Genomic DNA, 25,301 nt, shown 5'->3' on the forward strand with positions numbered 1-25,301 from the left:
GGCTACGTGACCGTGTCAGTTCGGGCAATGCGGGGGGCGGGGGGGGCGAGAGCTAACGTCTATTGCGTGAGGGGGGCGGGGCGTGGCGTGGGCGACTTGCCAATGCCTGCAGGGTGCCGGGGCGAGAGGCCAATCTGTGGGGGGGGGCAGAGCCTGGGCGAGCGGCTGGCCAATCCGTGTGGGGGCGCAGCCGGGGCGAGAGGCCAATCCGTGTGGGGGGGCGGGGCCATGGCGAACCCAGCGGCCAATCAGCTTTGTGTCACCGTAAGGACATGTCACGGTGACACTGTCACCGTGACACAATTTTGGAGCATGACAGACAGACAGACAGACAGAATAAGGCAATTATATATATAGATTAAAGGGCTTGTCCACTACTAGGACAATACCTTCTGATTCCACATGTGTCCCGCAGGTAAAATAATAAAGACTTTACTTACCTCCCATACTGGCGCCATTCGAGCGGTGTCTGGGCTCGCGGTCCTGGGGCTTATGTGGGGTTGTGACGTCACATGAGCCACGCGTCCAATCAGTGCCAAGTTCCTTCTCTCCTTTGGACCAACAGGAAGTAACTGCTATGGCTGCGCTCACTGCCTGTTGATTGTTTGGGTCGAAGGCAGGGAGAAAGAAGCTGATTGGACTTGGATCTCATGTTATGGTAATGTGTAAATCCCAGTGGCCAGAGAGACCTCTGCTGACATCATGCCCGTGTGACCAGAAGGGGCGTGGCCTATGCCAACATAGCTGATACCAGGAAGATACATTATTCTTTTAAATCCACGTGGGCATGAAGTTGATTATAATAGAATCAGGGGTCTGGGGGTAAGACCTCAAGATGGCAGGGTGCAGACATGGGCAACGAACCCCCTTGCATGAGTATAGTGAACGGGAGAAAACTTAACCATGCCCACCAACCAAGCCGGCCATGCCCACTAACCAAGTCCGTCACGCCCAAGGTCCTTCTACCCACTGGGATTTAGCCACAACCCTCATGTGACCTCGTAACCCCACATGAGCCCCGGGATTGCGAGCCCAGACACCGCAGGAGGGGCATTGGTACGGGAAGGGAGTATAGTCTTTAATATTTTACCTTGAGGAAACATGTAGAATCAGAAGAGGTTGTCCTAGTAGTGGACAACCCCTTTAAGCTGGCAAGCTAAATGTGACATCTTTTTAAGAGACTTTAGCTTTAAGGGGTTGCACAGCTTTGGAAAAAGTGATCTGATTCTTTTTCCTGAGACAGCGCCACTCTTGTCCATAGGCTGCTGCTGGTATTGCAGCTGAGCTGTAGGCATATGATTAGAGTTGAGCTGCAATACCACCCATGGATTGTGGACCTCATTAGAAACCAGGATGCAAAAATAGTATGTGTCAACACTATGTAGATTATTCCAATGTATCTAGTAAAAAAATGTTTTATTAATGACTGAGTTATTAAAAGTATTGAAAAAAAAAGAAGAGTGTTCTCATTTGATGTACAGTACCATTACATTATATTATTTGCATTGCCTCTTTGAGGGTAAATTGTCCCATATCATATGCAGATTTCTCCTGCAGGTCCCATAGATCTTGTACTGAAGTTGTGGGGTTGGAAATTCAGATTTAATGTAATCAGACAGATATAATAATTCAAAGATATAGCGCAGAAATCTGCCTGACCAGCGGGGTTCCAGCCAAACTGCGGTAATATTTCTTGAGCTTTCGTACTGGCTGGTCTCCAATGCAAAATGTGACCTTACTCACCTGCGAGGAATCAATCACAGAAGTAGCATTATCCCTCTGAAATGTGAAATGTACCTCTCATTGTTTGTCCTGACAGAGTTTTCTTAAAGACTTGTTAAAGAAGGCAAACCGACCATACGAAGATTTAAAGCTGGAGGAATATTCTCAGACTATGGTAAGAATCAGCTCAATGCTGTGTGTGAACAGACCCTTATTGCAAGTGATGCCGACGTCAACTGGACTTCTTATCTTTACGTAGATTATGGCAATAGCTAAGCAGAAGACTTGGCCATGGTATTTTTCCTCCTTGTAGACAATTAATAAACGCCTGAAAACAAATATCTAATTTATTACCTATTTTATATGAGGTTATACATGTGAATCATATCTATAGGGTGCCATTTTATCAGTGCTATGCTTGATGAATTTCCCATAAGGCACACTCAAGAGTTGTTAACCTCCTCCTTCATCATTTCTGGACAACTCAGGCAAAAAGCACAGACAAGATTTTATCTTGCATTCTCCTAACCCACCCCAAAAAATATATTTTCAGCTGGGTCAAAGAAAATATCTCACAACTTTGAGATATATGTCTCTCACAACTTTGCAGCCCTTAAGTATTTTTTTTTCCCCCCATTGAAGCCCCTTAGTGTTTTTCCATGCACTAAGATACGCCTCTCCTGGCCCCATAAAGTACAACGCCAATAAAAGTGTCCCCAAACATAATAAGATACCCCCACAGTTAATTATTTCACAGTACGTTCCATATGCACAGTGCGGTGAACCTACAGGATCTTACCCCTACAAAGTATAATACCCCTGAACTCAGTATTATGGACTCCACGCAACCCCCCATACTTTGTAAAGTAACACATACAGTATAATGGCCTTCTACATAGCCCTCCAAACGGGATCATTGACCCCACAGAACCCTCCACATAGTATAATGGACCCCACACATCCCTCATTATTGTATAATTAACAGCATACAGTATAATGCCCCCCACACAGCACTCCAAACAGTAAAATCGCCACTGTATAGCTCTCTAAACAGTATAATTGGCCCCAACACACCCCTCCATATAGTATTAATGGCCCCCATACATCGCTCCAAATAGTATAATGGCCACACACATAGCCTACAACTTTCATAATGACCCCCAAATAGTGTGATGACCCCCATATAATAGGATGCTATCCCAAATAGCCCTTCAAATGGAATGCTGTACCCCCAAATAGCCCTTCAATTGGTATGATGGCCCTCCAAATTGTATGATGGCCCCCACATAGCCCTCCAAATAGTATATTTGGCTTCCATACAGCCCTCTAGACAGTATAATATCCACCACAAAGTACTTACTGGTTTAAAAAAATTCTCATCTCTCCCCGTTCCCCCTCCACTCAAGTCTCTGTAGTGTGCAATCTGAAATGCTTTACTTCTCAACACAAAAGCACAATGTAGTGACATCACAGCGCTCGATCCAATGAGGTGTCAGACGCACAGGTAGAATGATGGAAGAGGGAGCTGACGGCTATCTATGCCATCTTTACTTTGAACTGTATTGACATTCTGGATGCTGATACAGTTGAAAGTGCGTTGCTGTCACCAGTACTAGGCCCAAAGACTCACGGGCTCCATAACTGCAGTGTGGTCTGCTGTTACTATTGGTACACCACTGCTTATTACAAAGTGGGACAAAGAAACAAAAAAAAATATTACGCAGTCTTGCACATATGTAAAATGATGGTATACAAAATACTGCAGCTACATAGAATACAATTAGTCCATAAACACAGGAATACTAGCTCACCCAGTGGAGACAATCACGGACGGTGCACGGAGTTTTTCTTCAATAGAATAAAATTACTATGAAGTACTAGGTATAATATACATCATAATAATGAGCCATATATGGGTAACAACAATATATATGCCAAGTTTGCATCTATCCCTAAGGCAAACTATAAGATCAAAGTAATAAAGTACCATAAGCATTATGCATAAATAAGAGGAGCTTGATGGAAAGATAGTATGAAATACATAGTGTGGTAGTGTAGAGTGGCGCAGGGCAGTAGTTGACGGCGAGGGATTGAACACTCTGAACACCCTGGCAGCTATATGAAATACATGGTCCTGGCTGGGTGTGTGGACTTTCATCGTGCGAGCTGGGAACCCACGTAGGCCGCAAACTGCCAATAGTGTCGGCTGGCCAGGACCGGATAACGACTCACACTCACAGGGAGAACAACTGTTCCCTTTAAACCACAACTCTTTTTTGGATGGTTCATTGTCACTCACAACTTTACACTCCAGATAGCAGGCACATATCTGCCAGAACGTTACATATTCAATTTGCATTAACAGACACAGTTCAGCTTCCCACTGGGTTGCGTCCAATCTAATTCCCAGTGCAACTCACTCCAGCGTTACAGTGTGTACCATGACAGTCACCTTCCCTTCCTGCAGTCCCACCTCCGGTCTCTTCAAGAGTCCCATAATGACAGCAGTAAAGCTTTGCACACTCGAATGTCTAGCGGGACACCACTCGGTTGGTTGACTACATCACACGACAGTAGAGGTTAACAATCCGATACCTTGACAGTTAAGGGGCCTGGATGTAAGGATTCCGTCCTATGGCTCCTACAGCCCAGAGACACTCTGTCCAAGGATTAGTCTCCAATTACAATACTGTGCAAAACCACTTGAGATTCATGCCATTTTATCCCTTGTCTCCTTTGCCCAGTTGCCACAAACCACTCACAGTATGCGGCCTTCACGACCGACTAACTATACATCTGTCTTGTTTGCTGACTAGGCCTTCACAAACTCTTTCTGGAATGAACTGTCCTTTTCTATGTTACCTGATCCCTCCCAGGGTGGACTATTCCCAACACTAACTGTTTCTGTGCCTGCGGTCAGTTGCTGGGCAGATTTGACCTTTCACCGACATTCCTATATAAATATTTTGCACTAGATTAACATTACATCTCATCCTAATACACATTATCAACACTGCTATATTGCTATGTATATTATGCTTCACATTATATATTACTCTATCACAACATACATTAGACAGCGACACATCACAATTTATATAACACATCACAATATTAACAAAAGATCCATTATTCCCATTATAAGACAATAATGTGATTGGTGTCTTCAGGAGCAGGAACGCGACCACCATTGTCCACCGCTCTTACAGTAGTGGGTTCCCTTGTCAGCATGACACCCACTCCTATGTTGGAAAGTGTAGAGAATGATGTCCCTTCAAGAAGACTTTTTGGCTACCATTAGAGAAGACATAATTATGGAATTAAGATGAATGTGTGTCCAATATATATATTTTTTTAGAATAAAATTACAAATGATCAGATTTAGAGCAAAGAAAATGTCTTGAGGAGGCTTTCATCAATTCTCACACCTGAAGCCTTTTCATCTCATCAAGCCAAAATTCTGTCTTTACGGTCAAAAAATCTTTTCAATGTCCACGTCCAAAAAGAAAAATGTAAAAGATCCCTTTATTGTACATCATTAAAAGCATGATGAAAAGGAAAGAATCCCAGAGACTGAAAAGATTCTTGAAAGTTCCCTGCTTATCTGACATGGAGGTTTTTCCATGTACCATCTGCAATTTGACGTTTGCTGTATTTCATCTTCGTGGGTGAGCCGAGATAATCTACTTTATAGGTTATTTCATTACTATAGTGTATTGCTTTGTAAATTCCTCTTCTTTAATTATGAGAGTCATGTCAGGGTAACACAAGGCAAAGTAATTCACTTCCATTGGAACATTTTACTTATTTAATTGTAATGATGCCCACTAGAGCAAATATTGAAATGATGTCTGGTTGGCTTACTTGAGCACCCGCCACAGAGAGAAAATAAAGTTATATTCTCCCTGAAGCCAGTTACTTCCCTTCATTGGAGCGGTGTATGGAGTGGTTGTAACGTGGTGCGGGGTGGTAGTCGTGGGCGAGGTATTTGCCTGCCACACCCCGGCATGATACATGAATATGGAGGTCCTGGCTGGGTGTGTGGTGCTGCACTCTGGAGGCGATACGCCTTTGCAGGCCGCATGTTGCCGATGGTTTTGGCCGGCCAGGACCAGATGGTACAAAGTGCATTGAGGAAGGCCACAAGTTCATAAAAAACGTCGTTTTACTGTACATAAACTTGTCAACAACAATATACGTTAGATAGTAGACACTAATCTTCTTACATGTTTCACTATCCCAGAGGATCATTAAGCACATTCTTCAGTTCAGATGTTCCAACCTACATAAGGCCTTTTCTTTCCCACACTACTTGCCTAGTACTACATCACAGTCTTGGAAGTCATTCTCCTCCTCAAGCGTCTTCTCCCTCTTAGAGGGATTTGGCCAATATGGCTGGACTGAGCTATAAGCCACTGCAGACTCCTCAGGGACACTCACTCACTTCTCTGTCTTGCGCCAGGACCCGTCTCTCTCTGTCACTCACTCCTTCGGTGAGTGCGCTGACCCGGTTCCACTAATCTCTTTCTCAGTTGTTCCCTCTTTTCCTTGGTCACGCTATCCTATGTAACGGTCTCCATCTCTTCACGACACCCATGTCATGCGGCTCTGCTGCTCCTCAGACCTGACGTCTGTCTCTGTCACAGGCTGGAACCTAACTGATGTTCTCACAGAAACCGTTTCTCTCCCTCAGCACTAACTCCTCCCCTATAGGCTAATCCCAAGTGTCTGTTGCCGGGCAGATTTAACCTTCTACCTGCATCCCTATAACACTCATATACCTTATTAAGCATCCTACATTACATACTACACAACATTACACCTTATACCAATACACATACAGTACATTACATCATCAACACTGCTACCCCTCTACATAGTAACATTCTCAACTGTGCTACATCTTATACATTACAATACCTTACACTATACATTCCTACATATCACTTTATATCTTATCACATATATACAGCTCTGGCAAAAATTAAGAGACTACTTCTAACTTGTCAGTTTTTCTGAGTAAAATGTAAATTGTTCTTTTATTCTATAAACTACTGACAACGTCTCCGAATTTCCAAGCAATACATTTTGTATTAATTTTCTGAAAATAAGAAATGGTCAAAATAACAAAACAATGCATTGCTTTCACACCTCAAATAATGCAAAGAAAACAAGTTCATAATCATTTAGAAACAACAATACTAATAATGTTTTAACTCAGGAAGAGTTCAGAAATCAATATTTTGTGGAATAATCATGATTTTTAATCCCAGCTGTCATGCGTCTTGGCTGCTTTCCACCACCAGTCCTTCACACTGCCTTTGGGTGACCTTAAGCCACTCCTGGCGCAAAAATGTAAGCAGTTCTTCTTTGTTTGATGGCTTGTGACTATCCATCTTCCTCTTGATTACATTCCAGAGGTTTTCAATGGAGTTCAGGTCTGGAGATTGGGCTGGCCATGACAGGGTTTTGATGTGGTGGTCCTGCATCCACACATTGATTGACCTAGCTGTGTGGCATGGCACATTGTCCTGCTGGAAAAACCAGTCCTCAGAGTTGAGGAACATTACCTGAGCAGAAGGAAGCAACTGTTTTGCCAGGATAACCTTGTATGCGGCTTGATTCATATGTCGTTTGCAAAATTTAATCATGATTAAAGGGCAGACCCTGATTCCAGCAATGTGCCATTTACAAGGCTGCTTGTAGTAGTTCTCATAAAAGCCCTCTATTGTCACAAGAGGACTAGTAAACCTGCTACCTTGTAGTTTTCCATATTTATGAGCTCTGTATAATCCCACCCACTGAATTTCAATCTTTCTGCTTATGCATAGTGAACACAAAAATCTGCCAATCAGTGGTGTGGGCGGGGTTATACAGAGCTCAGCATTCAAAGACTGCAGCAGATGAAACAGTGATTATATTAATACTACAGCAAGCAGCCCAGTAAGTGACACATAACTGCAATCAGGGTATCTTCCCCTACACCATGCTACTCTTAAATGGAGTATGAGAAACCTTGTGGCAGATTCCCTTTAAACAAGACCCTCTGTGGAAGCTATAGAAAAAGAGGGTTAAGACTAAAGAGGCCAGTTTAAAAGATGAATATTTCCTGATTTATACTGCAAGTCCCCTATGTACAATATATAACAAGAAAAAAATCACGCTAATCGAGGCCATTATTTTAAACATTTCCCAAGGCCATTGTTCAAAGCTGATTATTAACCACAATTCAGTGTGTTTCATTCTACTTCATTACCGTCTAATTTAGAGGATTCCCAAGTCCTTGTGGTTGTGTTTCCTGCCCTCACACCGAATACTGCACATAGCTGCCATAAAATATAGTATTGGGAAGGACAACATCAGTGGAATTCAATGTTTATTCATCTGATTGATCAGGTTTGTGTAAATGGTAGGTGTATGTGGTGGGAAACGTCTCTAGGATTTGAGTGTCCGTACAATAAGCAGTTACTACAGCTGTAGACATAATCTAAAATGTAAAGTTAGCCATAAATTAAAAAAACAAAAAAAACAAATCAAATTAACAACCAAACTCAATTTGCCGCACTTGACCCATACATCACAGGTCACGAAAGCTAAAACATACAGAGGACATTTTGTGGGTTTGGATTTGCAGGACTTCTAGTGAAGAGCAAATTACATCTTATAGGCACAAATTTCTATAAAATGAAATGTGACTTCCTAATGTATGATAAAGTTTGATACTTTTCATCAAGTTCTATTAACCTTTTAACGACTTATGATGTGCTATGTCTGTCATAAGTCGGTTTCCTAAATTTGATGCAGGCTCAAAAGATGAGCCTGTATCTTTCCCAGAAGATGATGGCTGTGATATTTAGCCATCACCTGCCTCTAAGAGCCACAGATGGAACGGACCTCTTTCTCCTCCCGCTGCAGGCCTCTTGTCAGGGTACTCTTCTCTGTGACCTGCTACTCCATCCAGGATCTTGCCCAGGTTTTTCTCATTCCAACTGAAGTACATGCACAGATTGATCGTCTGGCTCTCGCATTATCATCAGGATTTTACTGTGCATATGCCGCCACCATTCAGTTAAAGTGACTCTGTCACCAGGTTTATGCCACCTAATTTGAGAGCAGCATGATGAAGGAAAAGTGATGCTGATTCCAGTGATGTGTCACTTATTGGTCTGCATATTGTAGCGTTTATAAAATCACTCTTTAATTAGCAGGAGATTACCATTAGAGGACTACTTGGCAAGCTGCCAAGTAGTCTAACAGATGCATGAACTCATTATAACTCTTCTCTCCATTCAAATAACTGCTAGATCTGTAGCAGAGAAAACATTTATTTTAGCAAAATGACAGAAGACAGCTCAGTAAGTGACACATCGCTGCAATCAGGGTCTCAGTCTCTATATTATGCTGCTCACAGATGGGGGAGCAAAAACCTGGTGACAATTTTATTTTAAGATTCTAGGGGGGAGAGGTATCACAGCTGAGTTTAGCTGTATCATATTTCATACCCTTCTTTCAGCTGTCCATCTCCCCTAGCATGGTCACCACTGCTGTGCTGCCCCTCCCTCCTTTCCCACTGCCTATCTGGCGATGAGTCAGTAATCACACTTTTTTCTGTTCTGCTCTTCTTATATTAACTCTGCAGTGGGATCTAAAGAGGCTTTCTCACTTACGTCTCACACAGGAGAAGCCCAGAACAGTCTGCTCCTGTTTTTGATGTAATAACATCTTGATCTCACTGTAGAATGATTACAAGTTGCTTGTGCACAGCAAACATAAGTGTGATTACATCTCACACACCGGGAAACCTAATCTAAGCTATAGTGGGGGCGTGTTCTTTTTCTGCTGTGCTGCTGATCGTTTATGATAGGTCAGAATTATACAGGGGAAAGGGATACACGCCCGCAGTGAAAACTATCGGAGAACTCCCACTTGGACGTTTTAAAGCCTAACGAATTTGGTGCTAAATACTTTGACTGCTAATATCTCTGCAACCGAAAGGCACAAATAAAAAGAAGCAAACCATAAAAAGCATTTTATTCCACTCTGCAGTCACTATAACTACATGCAGTTCAACATGAAACATTTGGTGAAAGGTCCACTTTAAAGGGATTCTTTCAGCCCAAACAAATGGTGTAAACGAGCATATAGTCTTACAGGGAATATAATTACAATTAAAATCCCATTTTAGCTTCTGCATATTAGGCAAATATCAGGAAATATCACTAACAATATTTACTATGACCAAGGGCGGCTACATGCCGAAAATGCACCAGATGTTTTCTATAGATTATTATTAGTGATGGGCGACCACTAAAATGCTCGAGTGCTCGGTCCTCGAGTCGAGCAGGTCTGATGCTCTGAAAGTACTCAACTCAACACAAGCAACGAGTATAATGGAAGTCAATGATTGGGCAGTTCGTCTCTCCGCCCACATACAGCCCGCAATAAAGAAAGCATTTCCGGGGAAAGGACGGTGGGGTCTTTCCTTTCTTTTGACACACTACATCCGAAAATATTGCTTTAACTCCAGTGACAGCCATTCAGAGACTGAGAATGGCTCTTCCTGGAGGCCTGCACACATCATGCAGTGAAGCGAGCCTGTGCCTTGTGGTCATTGTTTCACGAACGAAACATACAAGCTCTGTGAGTACCTTAGCACCCCGATGATCGATCAAGTACCGAGCAGCGCCAAGCATGCTCACCCACCATTAATTATTAGCAATACTATGATATGCTGTTTATTTTATTAAAGATGGAATCAAATTTTGGATGTTTTTATGCAAGGAAAAATAAAAATTTAGTATTTAGTTTGCGTGGACACCCTTGGTGTGGCCAAGTCTCATTGCACCATTTTGTCCACTAGTTTTACATGTCCCTATCGACATCTTTGCAAATAGTGTTCACTACAGTCAAGCCAGTGCTGTCAACCCCCATAGAGGAAGGCGGGGCATGCAAAACCAATGAGAGAACTGTGAGTCTTTTGGCCACACCAAGGGTGCACAGAGCAGCCTAATTACCATATTTGATTGCATTTCTGCAGAATGGAGGCAGTGATCAGAACACTAAAGATGCGATATGTATAGGGGCTATATCCCCCTACAATGCGGTGTGCTCAGTTTATATTGTCAGTTTTTGCTGACAAAGTCCCTTTAAGTAATATGATGGTTGCAGATGCTGAACGTACATGATAGATTGAAAAATTCATGCTGACACATTAATTTCATCTGTTCATTATGTGGCCTTCATCGTCCCACTAACATGATGTATTATGTGACACCAGGTTTAATTCTAGCATCACATTTCTAGGTTGTGATTGTGAAGTGCGCTAAGTTGCCAAGTGCTGGTAGTTAATGGGTGTATAGGGAGAAATGTCTTTTTTTATTTAATATTTGTGCAAGGTCATTACAGGCTTTGATATTCAGCTCTGGAAGGCACGCTCTGCTACTATAGTGTCCCAATTAATAAGTCAAATACATATAATATTTGGATAGAATCCGCTGGCCGGTGTGCATTCAGAGCAGAAGCTCCATTTATAGCATAATACGCATTCAGTATTTGGATCTGCCGGAGACCTAGTTTCTGGCTCATAATAGTTTTTTTCATTGCCATAAATTTCATTAGGAATGTTCTGACTTATTAACATGTAAAGAAAAGTCTAATTCGAGTATCAAGGTGTTCAGTCTGGCTCGGTAAGATCATCGTTCTCCTGCGTGATACACTCGGTCCCATTCCAACTGATGTAATAATGAGCCGCTTTATCAGCTACTTTAGCCGCCAGACTTGCTCCTTGCATAAACATGAGCAGCCTGTGGCTGGAGAATACAATGGCGCTTTACTGCAAGGTGGCTCCCATCTCTTTCATTTATTGATATTCTGAAGTTTTTATTTTAAGTACTATTCAGAAGTGGTTCATCTTCTCTGGTGGCAAGTGATGTGTGTTCAAAAGAACGCCTCTTCAAACCCGCCGCCTGTCGGAATCCAGTCAAGTGCGGAGACGGTTTCTCCACGGTTCTATTCACATTGAAATCATGATCTGATATTGCTGAACTGAATGTGTTCAGTTGTCAATTAATACCAACAGCAATGGCGCAGAAAAAAACAACCTGAGATGAAGACTTCAATTTTACTCTTCTTTTGGAAGTTTCTTTTCTACAGTGATATGGAAATCACTCTCCACCTTAGGTCTCGATCAGACGAGCATATAATGCGGACACGTGCTGACCAATGTACACTGACCAGTGTGATTCAAAAGGGCTGTTCATGTAAGGAGATGTTACAATGCGAAGGAATAAATGATATGGTGTGGTGATGACTAGAGATGAGCGAACCTGAGGTTCAGTTTTTGAACCGAACATCAAATTTAAAAATCAAGGTTTGGGGTTCGAATGCTGTACGTGCGAATAAAACTCGCGCGACCAGCGCTGTGCTCAGGTGCGCTCGGTGCTCAGCCTTGTGCGAGCCGCTTGCAGTGTTTGAACGGCTCGTACTGGGGGTAACAACAGCGTGATTACATGTAGTGTGCTAGAAAAAAAAGTTTGAATAGCCCACCCACCCTTCCCCAGAAGTGATCTGTGTAACGCCTGCCTGGATCCATAGACTCAGATGGGCTGTAATGGGGAGGCTAGAGGGAAGCCAATCACCAAGCACGACCCCCTGAACCCTGAAACCCTTTAACCCCTATACAGGGATTTGGAATTACACAGGGCCCTGGTGATCACTACCTGTGGAAGGCTGCAGTCCAATGACAGTAGTAGTCAGGCAGGGTCAAACCAGGAATTGCGGAACAGGGACAGAATCGGCAGGCAATGATGTAGTCAGCAAACGTAGCAGAGGTCAAATCCGGATCGGGCAGCGATGTACAAAATCAGTAGGCAGGAGGGTAGTCAGAAAACACGCAGAAGTCAGCACACAGGAATAACCAAACAGAATAGGACGTAACAGGAGGCAGGAAAATCAGAACTATCTCTGGCAGTGGTCATGTGACAGGAGGGTGAATAAGAAGGGTGTGGTGTCTTCCCATTGGCTGTAGCTGAACGCTGGCAACTTCAGCTGGAAGACACATGCCACCCACAGTCAGCCAGCGGTACTGCAGATCCCAAGATAACCCAGCCCAGTGGATGATCGGAGCCTGCGCCCACCGGTGCCGCTGGCATCGACTCCTCTCCCATCACCAACACCATCCACGGCAGGAACACGGCATCGCCTGGCGATCGGAGCAGAAGTCGCTGGAGCAGACTCCAGCGGTGACGTAACAATCTGCTTATGGCTGGCTCTATGTGGGCAGAGACTCAAACTGCTAATCAGTGACTTAATATGGGATTCGGGTCAAGCTCGAGCCTGTGGAGCTAGGCTCGTTTGCTGCCGGTGAACTGAGCTTTGATCTCTAGTGATGACTGCGCTGCTTGAGAAGTAACGAAAGACCAATATGCAGGATCCAGATGAAAGGCAATTTATTTCTCAACGCGTTTTGAATTGGTTACACTTCTTCCTCAGGACAACCACCGAATTACAAAGCCATGCCAGTATTACAGTTTAAATAGAATGTAATTTACAAAAAAATGGCACCACTGGCATGGCTTTGAAATTTGGTGGTTCTCCTGAGGAAGAAATGTGACCACTTTAAAACGCATTGAGAAATAAACCAGCTTTTATCTGGATCCTTCATATTGGTCTTTCATTACTTCTCAGCAGTGCAGTCATCACGACCCCATATCTCTGTTTCCTTCGCACTGTTACATCTCCTTACATGAACAGCCCTTTTGCATTATACTGGTCAGTCGCATTGTTACTAGCCTTGGGGCTCATGGTGTGTGCAGCAGCTGATTACAGGTGTTTGGTTTTGTTGTGTGTCACAAAACTTAACAAAATGAGCATATTTCAACATATCATCACCATATATCTGTCGGACAAGACCCTATTTGCGCTGTTCTGTGGCATAGTTTCCTACTCATGTAAGGAGATGGACATACTACCTCCCATTCCCCCCCGAAGACATCAATGTTGTTGTATACTGTAAATTGTAATGTGTATTATGTCATGCGTTATAGTGATGGTAATGTGGATGTGAATTGTGATATATGATGTTATATTGTACTATGCCAACAGTTGGGGAAAAAATAGTTCATGTTTGGGACTAGCCGATAGTGGAAAGGGCTTGAGAGCAGGGACAGGGACAGTTTCCTGGCAGAATGTCAGATAGGGCCCATCGAGTGACTGAAGCAGACCTAAGGTCTGATTAGTGGCAAGCTGCATGACGTGGGTGTCTTTAGAGAGAGAGGACACTAAGGGTGATGATAGCAAGATCCAGATTATAGAGAGGAAGTGATTGATTTACAAAGTGATCTGTTGAAGCCAGGTCAGAGGGCTGACTAAAGGAACGAGTGATCGAGTGAGACGGGTCCAGAGAAAAGGATACCTAGCAGTGGGGTTTGGAGGAGTTTACAACTCAAAGAGTTAACGCGCCAGGACAGAGCAAAACGTGAGACGACGCGAGTGCCTCAGGCAACGGTTCCCGCTGGGTTGCGGTGAAATAAGTTAGGCTAGTGGAGGCTGGAACAGGTGAAGTGGAAGAAGTAAAGAGACTGTGTATAAAGATGCTACGTGTTAATGAAGCGTGCAAGAAGACATGTCCCCGCTTTCTAATGTACATAGTTGTCATCAAATTACTGTTGAGTAAAGCAACATTTTTAAGAAAGTAGTGGTCTCGCTCAATAAACTGGCTAACTCCTGGTCCTGGCCAGCTAGATTCAAGGGCAACATGCGGACTGCATAGGCGTATCGCCTTCTTAGTACAGAAACATACATCCAGCAGGACCCCGTCTCTTATGTAACGTGACGTTACATTCAGATTAGTTTTTTCCCAAAAATTTCAGCGTGCACTATTTTCTTTCATATATTGTGTAATACTCGCCCATTCCAGTCTATGGGTGCGCAAAAAGATCAGATTCCATAAAGAGCAACAATACTGCATCCGATTTTTAAGGATGCATTGTCATTACTAAGATAGGAACTGTATTGATTATTTACATTTTAAACTCTTGATATAAAAATATGGATACAACACGGACATAAAGTACAGACACATGGATGGTACATAGATAACAGAGTCCGAGTCTGCTCAATTAAAATTGTTCATGTGCTCCTTAGGGTATCCTCACACAAATGTTTTTTTGGTCTGTGTTTTAGCCATGGGCATTATGGACCGCACATGGACATATTGTAATCTATGTTCTGGTGCTCATGGGAGTTTTTGCACAAAGACTACGTGAAAAAAAATAAAATACGGCATGCGCAACTTGCACTGATTGCCACACAGAGACCGTCATGTCCATACTCCGTGGAAGTGACCAATCCAATAAATTCTATAGATGGAACTGAGGGTCAAGAGGTTGCAGGCAACGAGTTACCATGATTATAAATAGTTTTTGCAATTATAATTGGACCCGTTCACTTTTTACATTCCAAAATCTATAAACAATTTTCTTATATTACATGTCAAGTATTTTAAAATGAGATAGTTCAACCGAGTCTCTTTTTAATTTGCAGCTTAAAATGTTTGATTCAAATAATGATGGGAAGCTGGGACTTACAGAAATGGCCAGGTAAGTGGTCTGCTCATTACACGTATCCCTGCACTGATATGCAGTGCCTTGCAAAAGTATTCATAACCTGTGAATTTTTCCACAATTTTTCACGTTACACTCAGAAATTTACATTTATTTTATTGGGATTTTATGTGATATACCAACACAAACTAGAAAGTATTTGTGAAGTGTAAAGGAATGATACATGGTTGTCTAAAAATATAAATCTGAAAATTGTGATGTGTATTTGTATTCAGTTCCCCTGAGTCAATACTTTGTAGAACCACCTTTCACTGCAATTACTACTGCAAGTCTTTGTGGTATGTCTCTACCAGCTTTGTACATCTAGAGGCTGAAATTTTTTCCCATTCTCCTTTGAAAAATAGCTCACAGAATCTCCATGAGATTTGGGTCTGAACTGTGACTGGGCCATTCACAGACATGAATTTGATCTAAACTATCCATTGTCTTACTGGAAAGTGAACCTATGCCCATATCTCAAGTCTTTATTCTCTAGAAGGTTTTCCTCAATGATTGTCCTGTATTTAGCTCTATCCATCTTCCCATCAACTCTGACCAGATTCCCTGTCCCTGCTGAAGAAAAGCTTCCCCACAGCATGATGCTGCCACCACCATGCTTCACGGTAGAGATGGTGTTTTCAGGCTGATGTGTTAGTTTTATGTCACACATAACATTTTGCATATAGCCCAAAAAGTTCTACTTTGGTCTCATTTGACCAGAGCGTCTTCTTCCACATACTCACTGTGTCCCCTTCATGGCTTTTTGCAAATGTGACTATATATGGCTTGCTTTCAAAAATGGCTTTTTTTGCCATTCATCTATAAAGGCTAGATTTGTAGTTGTCCTGTTGACATATCCTTCTACCTGAGCTGTAATCTCTGCAGCTTGTCCAGAGTGACAATGGGCCTCTTGGCCGCTTCTCTCCTTTAGTTCTCTCCTTGCTATTGCTCCCACCACTTCGTTCTAGCCAGCTTACAAATTTATGCAACCCAATGCATGGGCATAGGCTCCGTCAGTACAACATCAACGATAGGCTATGGTTTACTTTTATCTTATTTTACATAGGATTCACTATGCTGTACAGTTTTTTCATTAATCACTTTTAATAGTGAGTCCGTGAGATGAAAGATGAAAAAAATGACAATCATGCTAATACATCTTATAAGACTTTTTTCCCCCATTGTCTTCAATGTAAGGAATAGAGGAGGTAGAATGTGTATGATTTTCCTAACAGATAACTTCTGATCTAGTGACGAATTGTGGTGTAAAGACGGTCCTGAGTAGAGTCACAGAAAAGCTTTTATTCACTTGGTTGCGAATATTTAGTTTGCCAATTTGGATAAAACACATATAGTTAGTTTGCTGACTTAGATACAAAAAAACAAAAGTTCATACAGCTCACCAGACAAATGAATGTGGGTGCGGTGCTCGGGAGCCTGGACCGGCATCCAAGTGGAAACTTGAAACCATGAAAAAAAGCAACAAATCCAGCATCCACTTGATTAAAAAATGGCTTTAATGAAGATGATTAAAGGGAACCTGTCACCAGATTTGGTGACTATAACCTGCGTCCACCACCAGTGGGCTCTTATATACAGGGTTCTAGAATACTGTATATAAGAGCCCAGGCTGCTGTGTAGAATGTAAAGATCACTTTATAATACTCACCTAACGGGCGGTGCGGTGTAGACCGGTCTGATGGGTGTCTCCGTTTTCCGGTACCGGTGCCTCCTCTTCCGGCCATCTCTGTCCTCCATCTTCTTAAGCCTGAGTGCATGAAACGTCCTACGTCATCCACACTTGCCAGCATTGAGGTCCTGCACAGGTGCACTTTGATCTGCCGTGAGCAGGGCAGATGAAAGTATTGTAGTGCGCATGCGCAGGACCTCAATGGATGACGTAGGACGCGTCATGCACCCAGGCTTCAGAAGAAGGAGGACAAAGATGGCCAAAAGAGGAGGCGCCGGTACCAGAGAACGGAGACACCCATCCGACCAGTCTGCACCGTACCACCCCTTAGGTGAGTATTATAAAGTGTTTTTTACGTTGTACACAGCGGCCTGGGCACTTGTATACAGTATTATAGATGGTGGCCGCACATTATACTAACCAAATCTGGTGACAGGTTCTTTTTAAAATCCATAAAATTCATGACCAGCTGAGGGAGGATTCTCCGGTCGTGATGTCTGTGTAACCAAACCCCCTTATCCTCTAAGAATAAACACACGGACTGCATGCGACTTGGTTCAAATGGCCACAGCAGCCTTTTATTGCCTATTGTTTTACAAACTAGCACCTTAGGGACGCCGTCCAACGGGCGACCCAAAACAACCACATAACAGTAACAATAGACAATAACATTTACAATACCCCCCGGGGTAGGCCCAGTCCACTAACTACTACTCCCCCTGTCCCCGGCCGCAACACACCGACCCAGAGACGAGGTGCCAATCACCCACGGATTGACCCCCACACTTTGGCAGAACCCCGTGCCTGCCACATCCCGGAAACCGAGAGCCACCATACCAAGACAATGACTCCCGGTCCAGCCACCAATCACTTCCAAACCTCTAGACCAGACCTACCCCCACCGCTGCTGTGACAAAGAGTATCCCAACTACCCAAAAACATCCCCCATATAACAACACAAAGGGAGGGTGGGCGGGGATTGTTCGGCGTCCGGAAACAGAAGAGGAGGTAACTCTTTCCTCTCCCAGACTAACCCTTTCCCTGCTCCTCCTCTTCCTCCCAGGCTAAGACCATCCCCCAATGCCATATTAGGCATACACACAACTGTCCCTATTAACCCCATCACTCCCTACCTCCCCCTTGGTCATGTCGCCCCTTCCCCCCAAGTGGGTCCGTGGCTTTCTTGACCAGCTGAGGGAGGATTCTCCGGTCGTGATGTCTGTGTAACCAAACCCCCTTATCCTCTAAGAATAAACACACGGACTGCATGCGACTTGGTTCAAATGGCCACAGCAGCCTTTTATTGCCTATTGTTTTACAAACTAGCACCTTAGGGACGCCGTCCAACGGGCGACCCAAAACAACCACATAACAGTAACAATAGACAATAACATTTACAATACCCCCCGGGGTAGGCCCAGTCCACTAACTACTACTCCCCCTGTCCCCGGCCGCAACACACCGACCCAGAGACGAGGTGCCAATCACCCACGGATTGACCCCCACACTTTGGCAGAACCCCGTGCCTGCCACATCCCGGAAACCGAGAGCCACCATACCAAGACAATGACTCCCGGTCCAGCCACCAATCACTTCCAAACCTCTGGACCAGACCTACCCCCACCGCCACAGGACAGGCCACGTGACACCTTACGTGGCCTGGACCCGCCACACACCAAAAGCACGCTCCACACCATCCTGCAGACCCAACGCCCATAAATCCAGACCAACCTCGTTGAGGTGCACACCATCACCCCTCCGAAATCGCCAATCTGCCGGCTCCAAATCCCTGTGCCTTACCACAATCCCACCATTCCTGGTCACAAACCTAGCCACCACCCTATTCACCTGGGCCCTGGCCTTATTAACCTTCTCCACCGACCGAGCCCCTCTCCATGCCAACCTGGTCACTATGTCGGACCATACGACCAGCAAACCAGGATACCGCTTCCACAACTGCAGTAAGTCAATCTTTATATCTCGGATCAAATCCCGCGACGCCCTGGCACCAAGATCATTACCCCCCACATGTAATACCAGCACATCCGGGGGCCGCTCAACTTTACAATGGAAACGAAATTCCGGGACCACCCTGCCCCACTCCATGCCCCGAACTCCGATCCATCGAACAGTCGCCTGCGCCCGATCCAAACCCAGCTGTCGACCATTCGGGCGGACCTCTGCCCGACGGGCACCCCAAAATACGAAGGAGTGCCCCAAGATCCAGATCAGGCACTTCCCTATAACAGAATGAAACAAAACGAAAATATCAAAACCAATAACAGCACAACCACCAACACAGCTAGAAACACCCCTTTCCTCAAACCTTCCGCACGTAACCAAAGTACCATAATGCTACAACAACTGCAGTCTCACATACCGCTGAAAACAAGAAGATTCCCATCTACAAATACGCTTCACCACCTCATCTCCAAGCCCCCAACGAGCTGCCTCCGTCGCTGCACCAATTCGGAATGAATGCGACCCGAATTCCTCCGGGCGCTCCCCCGCGTTACGTAGACTTAGCCGCAGCACCGCCACAAACTGGAACCTTGACAAAAACGACCCATTCAAATGCCGCAACAACGGGCCAGGTAAGCCTCCCCTCACGGCCATAAATCTCTCGACTAAACGCACAGGGCACAATTCCTCTCCTGGAACCGCATATAACACCACCAATCTACCCCGGCCCAGCTGATCCATTTTTGACCGGCGAATCCGGCACTCCACCTGACTACCGCTCACTCGCACATCCTCAAGCATCAAACCACCACCCGTCACCCTGGACGGGCTCACCAGCTCGCCTATCCGGAAAGCCCCATAAAAAGCGAGACCGAAAGCCGTTGTGAACAGAACCGTCTCATACACAGACTCACAAATGCCGCTCAGGCCCCCCACCATCCGTCTCAACAAACCGAACGATACAGGACGCCTCTTGTCCCTCTCCCGTACGCCGCGACGAAAACCCCGCAAAGCCTGACGAACCCGAAAATCCTGTGAGACATCACGCTCCCCTCTCATTTTTAACCAAAACGCCACTGCCGACACCCGATGTGCCACAGCCGATGCCGATCGCCCGGCTGAAAAATCCGTACTCACCAACGACAACAAAGCCACCAAGTAATCCACGCTCTCCCCACCAAACATCAGACACAACAACTCCTCCCATTCAGCCCACACCTTAGCATACCGGCACCAAGTCACCTCGGTCACCGAGTTCCGAATCAAGTCTGAGATCACCGCCTCACCAGATGCCACAAATCCTCGGGACACTCCACTCCAACTTCGTCCGCCCACGGCAACAGCGCCCGAAACCTGCTGAACTGAAAACGAGACAAAGCATCAGCCACCTCGTTGTCAACACCCGGAACGTGCCTTGCCACTACCTGCACATTCAGCTGCAGACATCTCAACACTAAATGCCGCAAATACACCACCACCGGCTCCGACTTAGCAGACAAGTTGTTAATCGCGTGCACCACCGCCTGGTTATCACAATGAAAACACACTTTCCTTCCGGCAAAGTGCGACCCCCAGAGCTCCACTGCCACTACAATGGGGAATAGCTCTAACAGAGCCAAATTCCTAACCAAGCCGCACTCCCGCCACGCCTGTGGCCACTGTCCGACACACCAATGACCTCTGAAGACAGCCCCAAACCCGGCCGACCCCGCCGCATCCGTAAACAGCTGCAACGCCCCGTTAGACGCCACCCTCTCCATCACCAGCGTCCGGCCGTTAAAATGCTGCAAAAATTGATCCCATACTTCCAAATCGTCCCTGATCGCCTTTGTGATCCGCACAAAATGCGCCGGCGACCTTACCCCGGCCGTCGCCGTCGCCAAACGCCTCGCAAACACTCTCCCCATCGGCACAATTCTGCAAGCAAAATTCAATTTTCCAAGCAAGGACTGCACCGCCTTAAGCCGCACCTTCTTCGCCGCTTTCAACCCCGTCACTGCGGTTCTCAAATCACGGACCTTCTCCGCCGGCAACCTACATTCCATAGCAATGGAGTCAATTTCAATTCCCAGAAAACACATCACTGGCGCCGGGCCTTCCGTCTTATCCGGCGCCAAAGGAATCCCGAAGCTGGCCGCAACTTTTTGCAACGCAAATAGCAAACCCGCACAAACCATCGAACCCGCCGGCCCGACACACAGGAAATCGTCCAAGTAATGAATGATGGACGTAAGCCCGGACACGTCCCGAACCACCCACTCAACAAACGAACTAAATGCCTCAAAGTACGAACACGAAATGGAACAGCCCATTGGCAAACAACGATCAACATAATAACTGCCATCCCACCAGCAACCCAACAAATGCTGGCTATCTGGATGAACCGGTAACAACCGAAACGCCGCTTCCACATCCGCCTTTGCCATCAATGCACCCCGCCCCGCCGCCCTAACCAGGTCCAACGCCTTATCGAACGACACATAATATACCGCCGACAACTCTGGTGCAATGCCATCATTCACCGAGAACCCTTCCGGGTAAGACAAATGATGAATCAGCCGAAATTTATTCCGCTCTTTCTTTGGTACCACCCCCAACGGCGAAACCACCAAATTCCCGCACGGCGGGGCGACATAAGGACCGCCCATCCTGCCCAAAGCCACCTCCTTTTCCAGCTTCTCATCCACCACCTCCGGATGATCCCGGGCGGAACGCAAATTACGATACGGCGGGCCCGACGCATTAACAACCGACGGGATATGAAAACCATCGGAAAAACCAGAACATAACAACACCGCAGCCTCCTCGTCCGGATACCTATTTAAAAACGGAACCATCACTTCTACCTTCACCGGCGTCGTCCCTCTTACCAGCCCCATCACCAGCCTTTCCTTTTCCTTTTTTAAAACATTTGGACAAGCTATGTCCCCCCCCACATCCGGAGCATTCATGCTTAAAACGGCACGCCGCTCCAAACCTACACTGCCCTTCATTGTACTGCCAACACAAACCTTTTTTGAAACTTGCCGGGGACCCGGCCCCCGAACCCCCGGCGCCCCCCCCGAAAGGGCTGAGCCGGTGCCGACATCAGTCGCATCCATAAGGAAATATCCTTATGGTCCCAACGCATATCTGGCCGCAATGCCTTCCGCTGCCTAAATTGCTCGTCGTAACGCAGCCACGCCAGCCCGCCATAAACTCGATAAGCCTCCCCTATCGCATCCATGTACCCGAACAAAGCCGAACAATGCTCCGACTCCTTCTCCCCGACCACGCTCGCCAAAATCGCAAATGCCTGTAGCCAGTTGGCAAAAGTCCGAGGAATAAGCCTATAACGGCGCTTTTCCTCCTCGTCCTTCTCCTTTTTGGAGTCACTCGGCTTAACCCTATCCAGATTAAATTTCTCCAGGGGAAGCAGAGAAAATATCTCTACATATTCCCCTTTCCAAATTTTTTCCCGCACCTCCTTCTTTAAATGGGCCCCCAGCGGGCCTTCAAAACAAACATAAACTTCGCTTTTAGCCCTATCATCTAAGCGCACCACCTCATCCTCCTTCTCCTTTTCCTTCTCCTTTTCCTTCTCCTTTTCTCCCCCCGTCTCACTCCCCCCTTCGCCCCCCCCTTTACTCGCACCCGCTCCGTCACCCCCCGTCACCGACGAGGCCCCTAAACTGGCTGCACCCACCCACGCCGCCACCGGCGCCTGGCCCCCCTCCCCCACCGCTCCCGAAGCCGCCGCCAGCCCCTGCAACAGCCCCAACAATTGACTCCACACAGCTAAACCAGCGGGCGCTGCCGTAGCCGCAGCCGCCCCCCCCCCGAAGCCCCCCGCCAGTGCAGCCCCTGCCGCCTCCACGGCCGTCTCACCCGACCGCCGCTCGGCGTCCCCCGAGACCGCCGCCTCGCCGTCCTCCGTCTGTCGTCCATCTGACTCCTCCGAAACGAAAGCCTCTTCCTCCTCCTCGCCGCTGGCCTCATCTTCCATCCGACATCCGGGGGGCGCCGCCGCAGCACCCCCCCCACCACGGCTACCAGACAGGGCCGCCGCGTGGGCAGAGTCATCCCCGCTCCATCTCTTGCCCCGGGGTGACAACCCAGGAGACCGTACCTGTCCCCCGCGCCGGCACCCCGGGCCTCGATCTCTTGCGCCCGCCCCCCTGCCGACTGCAAGGGGCCTCTGGGCGCGGGCGAACAGACGCCCGGCTCCGGGTCTCAGCCGTCGTCGCCTCAGGCCCTCCTGGGCTATTGCAGGCCTCCGTCCGCCGAGTCCTCCCGCTCCCACGGGAGACTGCCACATCCGGGGGCTGCACAGCGGTACCGAGTGACCCGGCGGTCGCCGCAGGGCTCCCGCCGTCACTCCTTCTCTCAGCCGCACCGGGTTCAGGCACCGCAGACCTCCCCCCGGCGCCGGACCTACCGCCACGTGCAGCCCCGCGGTCCCCCCGCCGACTGCAGGGGGATCTGCTGGCCTCTCTCCTGCGCCGAGCGCTCTCCTGGCCCGGAGCCGCTGCACTCTCAGGAAATCCAGCCCGGAGGCCGGGACCGGAAGTAGGCCCCGTGCTGGCCACTCCCACCTCCCGACCGCCGCGGCTGGAACGAAGATTCCTCCCGCCGGCCTCTGCAGCAGCCAGACGCTGCTGCTGCGCTGCACTCTGCGGAGGGTCCCTGGAGGGGCTCTTACATGTCCTCCTCGCCCCCCCCCGCGCCCGGGGAATACCTGCGGGGGGGCCGCGACTGGCGCCCGCCGCTGCTGGGGGGACGAGGGGCAAGCGCCGACGGGTTAACCCCGGCAGCCCTGATGTGGGTCTGCACTGCCAGGGGCCCGTGCGCTGCAACCGCTGCCTGGATCAGACGCTGGAGTTCCTGAAGGTCCGCCATGGAGGTCCACGTGCAGATTGTTCGGCGTCCGGAAACAGAAGAGGAGGTAACTCTTTCCTCTCCCAGACTAACCCTTTCCCTGCTCCTCCTCTTCCTCCCAGGCTAAGACCATCCCCCAATGCCATATTAGGCATACACACAACTGTCCCTATTAACCCCATCACTCCCTACCTCCCCCTTGGTCATGTCGCCCCTCCCCCCCAAGTGGGTCCGTGGCTTTCTTGATTACAGCCAGTATGGACAATTTGTCGATACTGGCTGTAATCATGTTTTTTTATGGATTTTAATAATCTTCATTAAAGCCATTTTTTAATCAAGTGGATATTGGATTCGCTGCTTTTTCTCATGCTTTGCCAACTTAAGGCCCTGTCACACACAGAGATAAATCTGTGGCAGATCTGTGGCAGATCTGTGGCAGATCTGTGGCAGATCTGTGGCAGATCTGTGGCAGATCTGTGGCAGATCTGTGGCAGATCTGTGGTTGCAGTGAAATTGTGGACAATCAGTGCCAGGTTTGTGGCTGTGTACAAATGGAACAATATGTCCATGATTTAACTGCATCCACAGATCTGCCAAAGATTTATCTCTGCGTGTGACGGGGCCTTTAGACCTACTTCTAAATACCCCAACAGTTATTTAGGGCAAAAAAACCATCATCTCCATCCATTTCACACCTCTGCCTTGAAGTGCAATATGTTGTATATAAATAGATCTGGAATACAAGGACATCCTCTTTTTGGCTTTTTTTTGGAGTTATTCATACTGTCAAAATAGAACCTGTGAACCCCTGAATTTCTAATCCCAGGAAATGAGGATGTAGAAATCTTTACTAGATATCACTATGGATTACACAAGTGATTATCCACAGAAATGGATGACTGTGAGGACAGTGACACACACCCCCGGTGACTTAATATAGCGTCCTTATTCCAGTACCTCGCTCCGGGTGGCAGGTTATAGTAAGGCCATGAAGGGGGTTAAGAACTGGCCGCAGGGTGAAGCTAGGGGACGACCTGTACTTATGATAGGCATTAGCTGAGGTTATGGTCAGGAAAATCTGCTACTATTTAAGCAATTACATGTCCGGCGTTATTAGCAGAAAGCGTTTCCTGCTGGGCAGTCTGCTGTAAACCTCCATTTATAATCTTTTTCTGCTGCACTGAATGAGCCGCGTACATCCAATCACTGACCAAACCTATTAACTCGAGCAGATATTTCATGTTATAACCCACAGAGTCATTTAGAAATGATGTTCTGGTCACAGAGTTCACAAACATAGAGATATTCAATGGATTTTCTGGAATGAGAATTTTGCCCTCTACTGTAAGGTTTAATCATCTTAGAAAGTTATTACCTATTTTACAGGATAGGTCATAAATTGTAGATCACTGGAGATTCCACCATGGGGTCTTCGAATGATCCCCAAAATGACGCCATGAATCAGTGAT

General features: G+C 46.7%; 1 protein-coding gene across 1 annotated transcript in view; it reads left to right on the forward strand.

Annotated features, from left to right (window-relative positions):
* CALB1 (calbindin 1) overlaps nucleotides 1-25,301 on the forward strand; it is a 122,676-nt gene that overhangs the window by 80,523 nt on the left and 16,852 nt on the right. Inside the window, exons 6-7 of the mRNA XM_075353102.1 lie at nucleotides 1,820-1,897; nucleotides 15,265-15,320. Of these exons, the coding sequence (XP_075209217.1) occupies nucleotides 1,820-1,897; nucleotides 15,265-15,320 (134 nt within the window). The remainder of the gene's footprint in view (nucleotides 1-1,819; nucleotides 1,898-15,264; nucleotides 15,321-25,301) is intronic.

This window comes from Anomaloglossus baeobatrachus, chromosome 6 (genome assembly GCF_048569485.1).
Source record: "Anomaloglossus baeobatrachus isolate aAnoBae1 chromosome 6, aAnoBae1.hap1, whole genome shotgun sequence".
NCBI classification, from domain to species: domain Eukaryota; kingdom Metazoa; phylum Chordata; class Amphibia; order Anura; family Aromobatidae; genus Anomaloglossus; species Anomaloglossus baeobatrachus.